The sequence below is a fragment of the Microcaecilia unicolor genome, chromosome 1 (genome assembly GCF_901765095.1).
Source record: "Microcaecilia unicolor chromosome 1, aMicUni1.1, whole genome shotgun sequence".
Classification (NCBI taxonomy): domain Eukaryota; kingdom Metazoa; phylum Chordata; class Amphibia; order Gymnophiona; family Siphonopidae; genus Microcaecilia; species Microcaecilia unicolor.
In genome coordinates this window covers 719,064,783-719,077,914 of record NC_044031.1, presented here as the reverse complement: position 1 = coordinate 719,077,914, position 13,132 = coordinate 719,064,783, and the positions used below count along the sequence as shown (strand labels likewise).

The 13,132-nt window shown below is 42.3% G+C and overlaps 1 protein-coding gene across 1 annotated transcript in view; it reads left to right on the top strand.

Moving 5' to 3' along the window:
• FBN1 (fibrillin 1) overlaps positions 1 to 13,132 on the top strand; it is a 415,078-nt gene that overhangs the window by 183,514 nt on the left and 218,432 nt on the right. The window contains exons 13-15 of the mRNA XM_030189555.1: positions 207 to 326; positions 3,354 to 3,479; positions 10,406 to 10,528. Of these exons, the coding sequence (XP_030045415.1) occupies positions 207 to 326; positions 3,354 to 3,479; positions 10,406 to 10,528 (369 nt within the window). The remainder of the gene's footprint in view (positions 1 to 206; positions 327 to 3,353; positions 3,480 to 10,405; positions 10,529 to 13,132) is intronic.

Below are 13,132 nucleotides of genomic sequence, written 5' to 3'. Positions count from 1 at the left end.
AGCACTTACCGCCACCTTTTGAAGTGACAGTAGAGGCTCCAGTGCTAACCCAGCGGTAAACCTAAAATATTTCCGCTAGCAATGGAACCCTTTAGTAAAAGGTCCCCTAAGTGTTTTGCTTCTGTGAAACAAACAAGTGAAAGAACCCTGTAGATAAAAATACTGTGCAAACCAAATCATTGCATACTATTCCATATATTTTACAGATGTGGATGAATGTGAGACGCACCCTTGCCGCCATTCTGATTGTATAAATACCCAAGGGTCCTACATTTGTCAGTGTCATGCTGGATTTCAAAGTACATCAACCAGGACTGAATGCAGAGGTGAATTTAATGTTACAGTTTCTCTTACTTTCTGTCCATTTATATGAATGGAAGACTTCTAATTGTCCTGTAAGGCCTTGAGGACCGAATTTTCAGAACAAGCTTGCTCGAGGCCCAGACCAAACAACACCCTTCTGAAAATAAGGTGTCAGAATTTTAATTCTTTTTATGTAGAGTTTGAATTACTTGTGGAATCACTTTAATAGTCTAAAAATACTATCTTTAAAATTAATGTTTTATGGGAAAAAGTATTTTATATGGTTTGAAAAAGAGAGAAGCACACAGGGAAAATGATGAAGGGTTAAGAGTGGAAATAGCAGATAGAAACTAGTCAAAGACAGAAAAAACTGAAATAGAATGAGGTATAATTTATGATGAGTAAAGTATCCCCAGCAATTACAGTTCATTAAAATTCTTTAATATAGCATCATTCCACTGTTGGCAAACCTTCCTCCTTCTAATCTTGTGGTGTTCATTAGAAATGTGCAATTATTTTGAGGTCAAGCTCATACCAAGCAAATGTCGACCTGGTTTGAGTTTGTTAGTTTTTTGGATTCTGCAGAAACTATGAACAGATTTGCCAAAATTCTATGCAGGTTCATCATTTCCTGGTATGTTTGTAGAACTAATTTGATCAACCTGTGAAAACCTGAATCTAACCTGGATACTGAATACCGGAGTCATGTCCAGGCACTGGCATTAAATTTCTGGGTCAGTCACTGACCTGGAAGCTATGTGGGTGCTGGCCAGTGTTCACTACTGGCACCCATGTAGCTAAAGGAAATAACAAACAGCACGACTATCATGGAATCATGGGCAGCGGCATTCAAGTTAAAACTCAATGTCTCATTCTCTCTTCCCAATATAACACGAAAGGCCCCACTGCCACCAATGCCCTAGGTTCATCTCTCCCAATCTTAGATAACCTGAAAATTCTAGGTGTAACAATAGACCGCAACCTAACACTCGAAAACCAAGCTAAGAACACGACAAAGAAAATGTTCCACACAATGTGGAAACTCAAACGCATAAAACCTTACTTCATTAGGAACATATTCCGCAACGTGATCCAAACAATGGTGTTGGCCCACGTAGACTACTGCAATGGAATCTACGCGGGCTGCAAAGACCAAATCATATGAAAATAATTAGACAGCACAAAACTCAGCAGCCAGACTTATCTATGGAAAATCACATTTCGATAGTTCGAAACCCCTACTACAAAGCCTACACTGGCTACCAATTAATGCATGAATAACTTTCAAGATATGCTCAATCGTACACAGAATTATCTATGGCCTTGCACCGGGCTACATAACTGCACTAATTGATCTACCCATAAGAAACTTGATAAATACAACAAGATCATACATGACCCTCCACTACCCAGATGCAAAGGCCTGAAATACAAATCGTTGTACGCCTCCAGCTTCTCCTTCATAGGCACCCAACTCTGGAACTCATTGCCAAAAGACCTGAAACTCATGAACAACTACCTAAACTTCTCGAAAAACCTAAAAACACACCTTTCCAGAAAGTCCCTTCCTTCTACATCGTCATAACTTCTCAACCACGAAAACATTACACGCAGCAACCTCATAACCTCACTCCCACAAATGCCACCTATTCTTCCTATCCATCATGTAAATGCATTGTATGCTACTACTGATCATTTAACATAGTAACATAGTAGATGATGGCAGAAAAAGACCTGCACGGTCCATACAGTCTGCCCAACTGCCCAACATTTAAGACAGAAATTTTGTAATAGTCTCTCTTGTACTATGTAAGCCACATTGAACCTACCTAAGGGTGGGAAAATGTGGGATACAAATGCAATAAATAAATAAATAAATTGGCAAAAGATAGGACAGCCATATGTGAGATCCTATACCACAATATCACTTTGTATTTGTTCACATCGGAGTCTCCAAACACCTCTCCAGTACTATGTAAGCCACATTGAGCTAGAAATAAGTGGGAAAATGTGGGATACAAATGTAACAAATAAATAAATCTGCCCACTTAGCTTTGTAGGCAGCGGTACTGAATATCATTGATGCCCGCATAACTGACTGCTCTTCCCGCAACACCCATGGACCACTCTGGCACTATCAAGGCACGGTTTTTTGATTTAAGATACATTGGGGCCCTTTTACTAAGACGTGCCTAAAAGTGGCCTGCGCTGGTGTAGGCGTGTGTTTTGAACGTGCGCTGGTCCATTTCCTGAGCGTGCCTGAAAAAAAAGGGATTTTTTTTTATTGTGCTGGAAAATAGACATGCGGCAAAATGAAAACCAGCGCGCAAAGAACTGTGTTCAATTGTGGTTTTTCAAACTCAACGTGCCCATTATGTTCAAAAACTCAACATGTGAAAAAAAATCCATTCACTTTTCTTTGCTTGAGGATAAACATATGGCAGACTGGTTTCACCGCGACTCAACGAGGTGCCCCGTTTCATACTCTTCCTCAGGAGCCGTCATTGCAGATTATTTCCGCCTGTCCACATCAATAGTGTAATTCTGTCATATTTATATTGCGCAGATGTTAATGTGCGCTGATCATGCATTAAGGGCTTAACACCCTTTTGTAAAAAGGCACCTTTGAGAGTTATGCTCATAAATTGTCATATCTCAAAATTTACTTTGGCTGATTGCATATATATTTACTCAAAATTTCACTGAACTTTTAAATTTAAGAGCAAAAAAGTGGGTGGTAATAGGGTGGGGAAAAGAAGATAGCAGCTTAGAAATGATTTTCAGCACTAGGCCTATAAATCTAGACAAATGAATGGCAGACCTAAATTTATGAGCATGACTTTTAAGCTTCTAAATTAAGATGAATTTTCAGCTGAAAGTTTATGCTCCTAAGCTCGGCTGAAAATAGGGCACACGTTTAAGAGGCTAACAGGATCATAAATTTAGGAACTCATTATTTTCTGATTATTTGGCCCTTTGTTTTGACTGGATTAAGATCTGAGAAAAACGCATACAGAGGAGAAAAGTTACCATTTTTTTCTTGTCTTTAGATATTGATGAATGCTTACAGAATGGACGAATATGCAACAATGGGAGATGTGTGAACTCAGATGGTAGTTTCCACTGTATTTGTAATGCCGGCTTCCATGTGACATCTGATGGGAAAAACTGTGAAGGTAACTAGCAGCATCGTTTTGCAATATTATATGGATAATTATGTTTCTAGGTTTTGTGAAAGAAGAAAATAAGTTATCTTTATTTGGAAAGTGAAGGAATTAGCTACTCCTATTAGGATTCATCGCCAGTCAAGTTTTGTCACCAGTCAGTCCACGAGTGTCTTCCATATAGTGATGCAGCAAACAAAGTGGCCCTTTTACCAAGCCGTGGTAAAAAGTGGCCTGCGGTAGTGTGGGCGTGTGGGATTGCCGCATGCTGAAGCCATTGTTTACCGTGGTGGGAAAAACTTTATTTTTTAAATTGAGGTCCTTAATAGCCGTGCACTAATTTTCCAGTTGGTGTGTGGACATGTACTGCCTGAGCCTTTACCGCCACCTATTTAGCAAGTGATAAGGGCTCACGCACTACTCCTGCGGTAATTGGGCAGCGTGCAGCAATGGCCATGTGCTGCCCGATTACTGCTGGGAACGCCTACTCCCCGTCCCCTGCCTGGCGGTAGTGCTGTTTTGCCTTGCACTACCCGTGTGCTACCTCCCTTTTGTAAAGGTGCCCCATAATTTTTTGTGAAATATATTGTATAGATTTCTTAACTGCATAAGATGGTTGATACAGAGCAATGAGAAGCACCATTCATGGTTCTGCGAGGAAAAGCAGACACGTTATCTTGCTAACCTAATGTAAGAAAAGTAGATGTATATCCCAGACATACCTAATGGGTTTCTACCTCATAAACCTTTAGCAAAACATGAAGAATTCTCTTTAGTGTTCTTGCCAAGCTTTTGGGAGCCCTTCTAATGATATCTCCGTTCACTAGAAGAATGTCAAACATAGTTCTTAGCAACATTTTTGGCAGAATAGTATTGTAGTGACTCAGGATTCAGCTCAAAGGCTCCATGCCAACATTCCTACTTTGGATAGATTGCACTTTTTTTATTATTATTATAAATTAGTTCAAAATAGAAAAGACCCCACTTCTAGACATGGAAATTCTTCATAAGACAGCTGTGATGTAAAAAACAAACAAAACACAATCAGTACGCAAGTGGGGGACCATACGTTTATGCAGCTCATAGGATTGGTAGAGCTAACCATTTGAATTTCAATTTCTTCTCTTTTGGCTTTTTGACCCAAAATCCTGCTGTGCTATTTAGTAGGGTTGTGCAGGCCAAACATTTTTGTTTACTTTAATGTCCCATGTTGTTTATGAGATTTTTCATTTTGTTTGGGGTTTTTAAAAAAAAAATATTTATTGTTTCTGAGGCATTATTGTCAGCAGTGCATGCTCCTGTGCTCTATTGTGCAATAGTGAAACTAGTCAAAGAAACCAACATTTCAGGGTTTTCCTGTCATTTTGGATTAAAAATGGCATGAAACAACATTTCAAATGAATACATGTCCCGATTATTTAGGGCTATCCCTCTCCTCTTCTTAAGTTGTACTATGGTTGCTTGCCAATCAAAAAACGTAAGAGAAGGAATCCAAAGCACATCCAAACAGGACAAAAAGACAAAAAAAAGCACAAGGAGCCTTCAAGGGTAAGGGCGTCAACTCAGTTCTTTATTGATCAGACCGGACACGGTCCGTATTTCAGCAAAACCGCCTGATTTGGGGTCTAGTCGCAGTAACAAACAAGCAGGTGGAAGTTTTGACTTGTGCGGGTAGAGTCTCCTTGTGTTCTCACGCTGTTGGTGTCTTTATTGTGTTTAAAGGTAAGATTGTATCTCTCCACTGATTGACTGATACATTTGAAGTTTTTCACTCCAACTAGAACCCTGGCGCAGGCGGTTTCGCCAAAACACAGACCGTGTCGGGTCTGGTCAATAAAGTCTGAGTTAATGCTCCCACCCTTGAAGTCTCCTTGCGCTTGCTTGCCAATTGGAACCAACTAGCACATTAACTCCATGATTTGATTGTGTGAGAAGAACAGCTTTCCCTCCGTCTCCCTAAGGCAGTGTTCTTCATTGCAAAGCCCAGGGGCCAATGGCAGCCCCCAGAGACCTGACTAAATAGGTGTGTCTCGAGGACTGGATTGAGAACCCCTGATATAAAGCAAAGAGAATCTTTCTGTAGTGATGTTACAAGACACAAATATTTTTTATTTGTATTGGCACGCTATTATGTGGTATTGCGAATAATGCCATAACCCTTGGAGGATTGTCTTGAGTTGTTTTTGTGGTATGTTTTGCAGAGAGGTTTTAAGCCATGATGTGCAGAAAGCAGCTTGTGTGGCACTGAGACACTGGCAGGAGAGATGTAGGAAGCCGCTTTTGTTTGCAAGATTGTGGTCAAACGTGATTCACAGGGAAGGAAAGGAAAATATGTATCTAGTTTGTTAAGAGACCAGTAAACACATTCTGCAGTGGGATCCCATATATTTGGGCTTGTTTTTGTGATGCTGTGTCTACTGCTAATGTAGCAGAATGATGGGTTAGCTGGAACCACATGATCATGTCTGCAGACTAAGCATGGCTTAGAAACTTTAGGCTATAAATTTTGCTCAAGGTCAGATTGTAATTAACAAAATGGAGATAGAAAATAAACAAGTACCATATAAAATATGTAGTTTTTGGAAAGGGAACTAAGAAGACATACACGGAGATTTATGGAGATGTTAGAGAACTGTACACGGAGATTTATGGAGATGTTGAAGAACTGTGTTTAATTCTTTTGAGGTGATCCGATGGAGAGAGATTCCGGGCTGTATACTGCAGTATGTGCAGTGTTACTTTGACAACCACATCTACTGCATCCTGCCAATGCACTTATGGCTCATCTGTTCACCTGGACTGTCGGATATGCTAATGAGCAAAAGTGACATAAATAATGCCCAGTGCTTTGTTACTTATTTCTCAGGCACAACATGATCACAGGACCCATTGTATTCTTATGCAGAGCAGGTCTAGGGGGCAATTCTACACTGAGCTCTCTTCCATATAGGCACCCTTAGATGCGATATGGGAGTCTATTCTATAATGGCATCTGAGTGCCCAGAGTCCATTTAGAAGACTAGCATGACCCGGTGTTGGCGTGCCTGACTCTTACGCACCAGCAGTTACACCAGCCTGTTGTTACACCCGACATAACTATGGCTATGTTAATGCTGCAAAAGACATGAGTAACCTACAGTATTCTGTAAGCTATTGCCCAGATGATCGAAAGTCCTGCACTGTATGGGGGGGGGGGGGGGGGGGAGGGGGCAGGGAAGAGGGCTGCTAGACCACCAGGTCGGGGGTCTTGATTCACGGCCTACTAGGCCACCAGGGCTTTTCTTAGGGGGGATGCTGGGGGGTAGGGAGGCTGGAGGCCCACCAGATTTCCAGACCCCCACTGAACTTGTGTCAGGGGGGTCAGGGGACTAGAAGTCCACTGGACCTGCAGCCCCCGTGGTGCTGGTTCGGGGTGGGGGGGGTGAGGGTTCCTGCTCCTGCAGGGGGGGGCTGCATTGGGAGGAATGGTGGGCCTGCTAGCATTACAAATGCATGCTGGATAGGGGTCACCATTCCTTCCTAATGGTCTGCAAACTCTAACACCAGCTCCAAGCTGGTGTAGGGTTTGCCGCAGACAGTGCGCCAATGTTTGGTGCACTGCTCGCTGATCATTGGGGAGGAATACACTTAGCATGCATTAGCATGCTACTTGCGCTCAGAGCCCTGTTTTGCATGCATTTGCATGCCAGTTTCATTCAGAGCCTGCGAGCGCGTTGGTTCATGCACTCAGGGGCTCTTATCATGGGGCAGTAGCAAACACAGGTGCTAGTATGGTGCTAATAACCTCTACTGCCTGCATTTTGCAACCACATCCAAAGCAATTTATCTTGCACTCGACAGAAACGGCACTATCTAAAGTCTGCAATGACCTGTTCCTTGCCAAATCTAAAGGTCACTACTCCATCCTCATCCTCCTCGAACTATCCGCCGCTTTTGACACTGTCAATCACAATTTACTTCTTGCCACACTGTCCTCATTTGGATTCCAGGGCTCTGTCTTCTCCTGGTTCTCCTCTTATCTCTCCCACCGTACCTTCAGAGTACATTCTCATGGTTCTTCCTCCATCCCCATCCCGCTCTCTGTTGGAGTTCCTCAGGGATCTGTCCTTGGATCTCATGGTTCTTCCTCTATCCCCATCCCGCTCTCTGTTGGAGTTCCTCAGGGATCTGTCCTTGGACCCCTTCTTTTTTCAATCTACACCTCTTCCCTGGGCTCCCTGATCTCATCTCATGACTTCCAATATCATCTTTATGCTGACGACATCCAGCTTTATCTCTTCACACCAGACATCACTGCGGAAACCCAGGCCAGAGTATCAGCCTGCTTATCCGACATTGCTGCCTGGATGTCCAACCGCCACCTGAAACTGAACATGGCCAAGACCGAGCTTATTGTCTTCCCACCCAAACCCACTTCTCCTCTCCCTCCACTCTCTGTCTCAGTTGATGGCACCCTCATCATCCCCGTCTCATCTGCCCGCAACCTCGGAGTCATCTTCGACTCCTCCCTCTCCTTCTCTGCGCATATCCAGCAGATAACCAAGACCTGTCGCTTCTTCCTCTATAACATTAGCAAAATTCGCCCTTTCCTATCTGAGCACACCACCCGAACTCTCATCCACTCTCTCATTACCTCTTGCCTTGACTACTGCAACCTACTCCTCACTGGCCTCCCACTTAGCCATCTATCCCCCCCTTCAGTCTGTTCAGAACTCTGCTGCACGTCTTATCTTCCGCCTGGACCGATATACTCATATCACCCGTCTCGTCAAGTCACTTCACTGGCTCCCGATCAGGTACTGCATACAGTTCAAGCTTCTCAAACTAACCTACAAATGCACTCGATCTGCAGCCCCTCCTTACTTCTCTACCCTCATCTCCCCTTACGTTCCTACCTGTAACCTCCGCTCTCAAGACAAATCCCTCCGTTCAGTACCCTTCTCCACCACCGCCAACTCCAGGCTCCGCCCTTTCTGCCTTGCCTCACCCCATGCCTGGAATAAACTCCCTGAGCCCAAACGCCGGGCCCCCTCCCTGCCCATCTTCAAATCCTTGCTCAAAGCCCACCTCTTCAATGTCGCCTTCGGCACCTAACCACTATACCTCTATTCAGGAAATCTAGACTGCCCAACTTGACATTTCATCCTTTAGATTGTAAGCTCCTTTGAGCAGGGACTGTCCCTCTTTGTTAAACTGTACAGCGCTGCATATCCCTAGTAGCGCTCTAGAAATGTTAAGTAGTAGTAGTAGTAGTACTGCCTGCATTTGCTTCTGATCATCGGCCCATATATGCATCACATGGAGCCCCGCCCAGGTCTACACTCCCCTTTCATTTACGTGCACCCGTTGGCACTGTCATGGGTAAGTCTACACTTATGGGCATAACTGCTAGTATTCTATACATTTATGTGCACAAGGGGCTTGTAAATCCGAGCACCTAGTTTATAGAATTGCTCTTTAGGTGCCTAACTTTAAAAGTTAGACACCTAGAATTTTGACTTTTAAAAGTTTGCCATCACAAGACCCTAAAGTTATGGACGGGGCATGAGGTTAGGCACTTGGCTCTAATTTTCATTGCTAGACACTCACAGTGATTTAGGTGCTTCAAGTTAGACGTCCCTCTACCTGGCTTAATTTTAGGTTTCTCAGTCTAAGGTCCCTAAATTAAAAATTAGAATTGTCCCCCTGATATTCAAAACCATTTAATTGGCCAGGAATGACACCTGGCTAGTTAAATGGTACTTAACCGGCTAGCCACCAATAATCAATGGTAGATAGCCGGTTATCTTCCGCTGAATATTGCTGGTTTGTGCTTAGCAGATAGCCGGTTATATTATGCAATATAACCAGCTGTCTACTGATTTTCAGCACATTGCCAGCTAAGTTTGAAGGCCAAATCTGGCCATGTCAACAGCAGGTCTATCTTTGGCTGGTTTCAACTTAGCCGGCTAGAGCTGAATATTGACTTAAATCGGCGTAGATTCTATAACACCACATGTAACTTAATTGGCTTCACAAGCTACTGAGTGCTGATAACAGCACTTAACAAGCAATAATGAGCACTAATTGGCACTGATTAATATTTAGACACATAACTCGCTAAGTGTATTCTGTAGCGATGTGTGCCGAATTTCTAATGTGTGGAGGCAAAAAGGGGCATGGTTATAGGTGGGGAAATGGGCGCCTCAGTCTATGCACTGAGATTTATACCAGGTTTTCGTTGACGTAAATGGATGCACGCAAATATCAGCGCTGAAATATCAAGTAAACATATATAATCAGCACTGATTTCGGCGCCATATATAGAATCTTGCTACATATGTAGAATCCCCCCACCCACCCATATGTGCACAAGGGAATGCTTATATGTATAAATATCAGTAGTCTATAAGTTTAAGCGCCTAAATGGTCAATCTGTTATAGAAGGAGGAGTAGCTCCAACGGCATCTGCTTCTAGATTGGATCATGTTGGAATCATGTTTCATAGACATTTCATTCTCACAATTAATATTTATTTATTTATTTATTTATTGCATTTGTACCCACGTTTTCCCACCTCTTTGCAGGCTCAATGTGGCTTACAATATGTCATGGATACTGGAAATAAGAAGAGGATATACATTTGGTTTTACAAAAGGATTTTGTGTTACATGGTCATGCAGTACAAGATAGTGGTATAACAGAAGACATTGTCAGACATTAGAAATACAAGATAATGGTATAGCAGGGACATTGTAAGACATTAGACGTCTTATGACGTTTCTGGGTGTATTTGGAGATTTTACATGTTTTGATCTTTGTGGTGTACCTTTTCAAAGAGATGAGTCTTTAGTAGTTTGCGGAAGTTGGCCAGTTCATAGGTCGCTTTCAAGTAGCGTGGTAACGCGTTCCAGAGTTGCGTGCTCATGTTTCTGTTTTCTTCAATGTATTTTTTTTAGATATGGATGAATGCAGCGTAAGGAACATGTGCCTCAATGGTATGTGCATCAATGAAGATGGCAGTTTCAAGTGCATTTGCAAACCTGGATTCCAGTTGGCCCCCAGCGGGCGATACTGCACAGGTAAATATTCCACTATAGTTTTTCCTGGTTACAAACAGAATACCATAAAGTTAATTTTAAAAAAAGAGGAGAAATAAGGCCTTTTGAATTTCCTTAACGAGAAATACGTTTCTTTTAAAAGTGTTTAGATAAAGGGCCTACGTACTAAATTGTGTTGAGGTTTTGTAGTTAATTCAGCTTAACAGCAAAAGTTAACCCATGGTAGTTACAAAACATCTGCAGTAACTGTACATTTCTGGTACTTAGGGAAAGGGATCTGTGCTGCTAACATGGTGCAATGTGCTGTAAAGTGCACTATCAGAAAGGACACTAATGCAGAATGGTGTCGTTAAAGTTTCAAAGGTGCATTTATTTGATTACCCACCTAAGGACATGCCATCAAAGTGTAAAATCAATATAATAACAGAAATAAAATACAACTCTGATCTCATCCCATGGTTTTCAGTATCACCTTTATGCTGATGACACCCAGATCTACCTCTCCACACCAGAAATTTCAGCAGGAATCCAGGGCAAAGTATTAGCCTGCCTGGATGTTTCACCGCCATCTGAAACTAAAAATGACCAAGACTGAGCTTCTTATCTTTCCCCTCTAAACCAACCTCTCCTCTTCACCCATTCTTTATCTCTGTGGATAACATTCTCATCCTCCCTGTCTCATCAGCTCGTAACCTTGTGTCATCTTCGACTCCTTTCTCTCCTCTGCACATATTCATCAGACTGCTAAAACCTGTCTTTTCTTTCTCTATAATATCACCAAAATTTGTCCTTTCCTTTCTGAGCACACTACCAGAACCCTTATTCACATTCTTATCACCTCTAGACTATTGCAGCTTGCTTCTCACAGGTCTCCTACTATGCCATCTCTCTCCCCTTCAATCTGTTCAAATTTCTGCTGCATGACTTATGTTCCACCAGTGTCGCTATGCTCATATTAGCCCTCTCCTCAAATCACTTCATTGGCTCACTATCCATTTCCACATACAGTTCAATCTCCTCTTATTGACTTACAAATGCATTCACTCTGCAGCTCCTCAGTATATCTCCACTCTTATTTCTCCTCCCTACATTCCTCCACCGGGAACTCCGTTCACTGGGTAAATCTCTCTTATCTGCACCCTTCTCCTCCACTGCTAACTCCAGACTCCATTCCTTTTGTCTTGCTGCACCATATGCCTGGAATAGACTTCCTAAGCCAGTACATCAAGCTCCATCTCTGGCTGTCTTCAAATCTAGGCTAAAAGCCCACCTTTTTGATGCCGCTTTTAACTCCTAACCCTTACTCACTTGTTCAGTACCCATCTTTTATAATTCCCACCTTAGTAATTTCCTTATCCCTTATTTGTCCTGTTTGTCTATCCTAAATAGATTGTAAGTTCTGTCGAGCAGGGACTGTCTCTTCATGTTCAGTGTACAACGCTGTATACGTCTAGTAGTGCTATAGAAATTAGTAATAGTTCAGGACTCAAAAGTAATGCAAAACAAATACGTCTTCAATAGAGTTTTAAATTCAGAGAGAGAGAGAGAGAGAGAGAGCCCTCCAATCGAATGATCCTAAAGGAAGGGCGTTCTTGAATGTTGGATTAGCCATACTGAGTATTGATTTTCAAAATGTTGTTTGAGGATTCTCTCGGATCAAAAGACTAACTAAAAAATGTTGTTGGCTAGAACATAGTGTACTAGATGGAACATAGAGCAAAAGATGGGCAGACAAAAAAATAGGAACCCCTGAGTGCATGATTTTAAAGATCAACAACAAAATCTTGTATAAAACACGTTGCCTGACAGAAAGCCAATGTTCAGATTTTAGTAATGGCATTACATGGTCAAACTTGAGCTGTAAAGCAGCTTGACAGCAACAATTTGAATAATCTGTAATCGTTTGATTTCCTTTCGGCTAGCATCCAACAGCAGGGCATTACAATAATCCAGCCAAGTAATTGCAAAAGCGTTGAGGTGAATAAATGACGAAAAGATCTAATGCGACTCAGCTGAAAAAAACTAGATTGCACTACTGAAGACACATGTGAATGAAAAGTAGGCTTAGAATCCACAACTACTCCTAATACCATAGCAATGTCACTAACCTACAAAACAGTTACTCCAATGTTAAGAATCATTGTGGAAGGACCAGGTTTATCCTCTGAAAACACCAGCAACTGTGTCTTACTCACATTGAATAACAATTTATGTGTTCCACTTGATCTGCCCCATTAACAAATAAAGCACAGCATCTCCCCTGATCTCCTTTTCCATCTTCCTCATGTCCAGCATCTCCCGTTATTCCTTCCTGATATCCAGCATTTATTTATTTCATATGCTTGATATATCACATGGGGCCTATATGTCCCCGTCCACCTTTCCCAGGTCCATCTTCTCCCCCCCCTCCAAATCCTCTTCTACGTGTCCAGAATCTCTCCCAGTATACCCCTTTCCACCTTCCCCATGTCCTGCATCTCACCAGTGTATTAGATTGTAAGCTCTTTGAGCAGGGACTGTCTTTCTTCTATGTTTGTGCAGCGCTGCGTATGCCTTGTAGTGCTATAGAAATGCTAAATAGTATTAGTAGTAGTAGTGTCCTCTTCTGCATGTCCAGCACCCTTT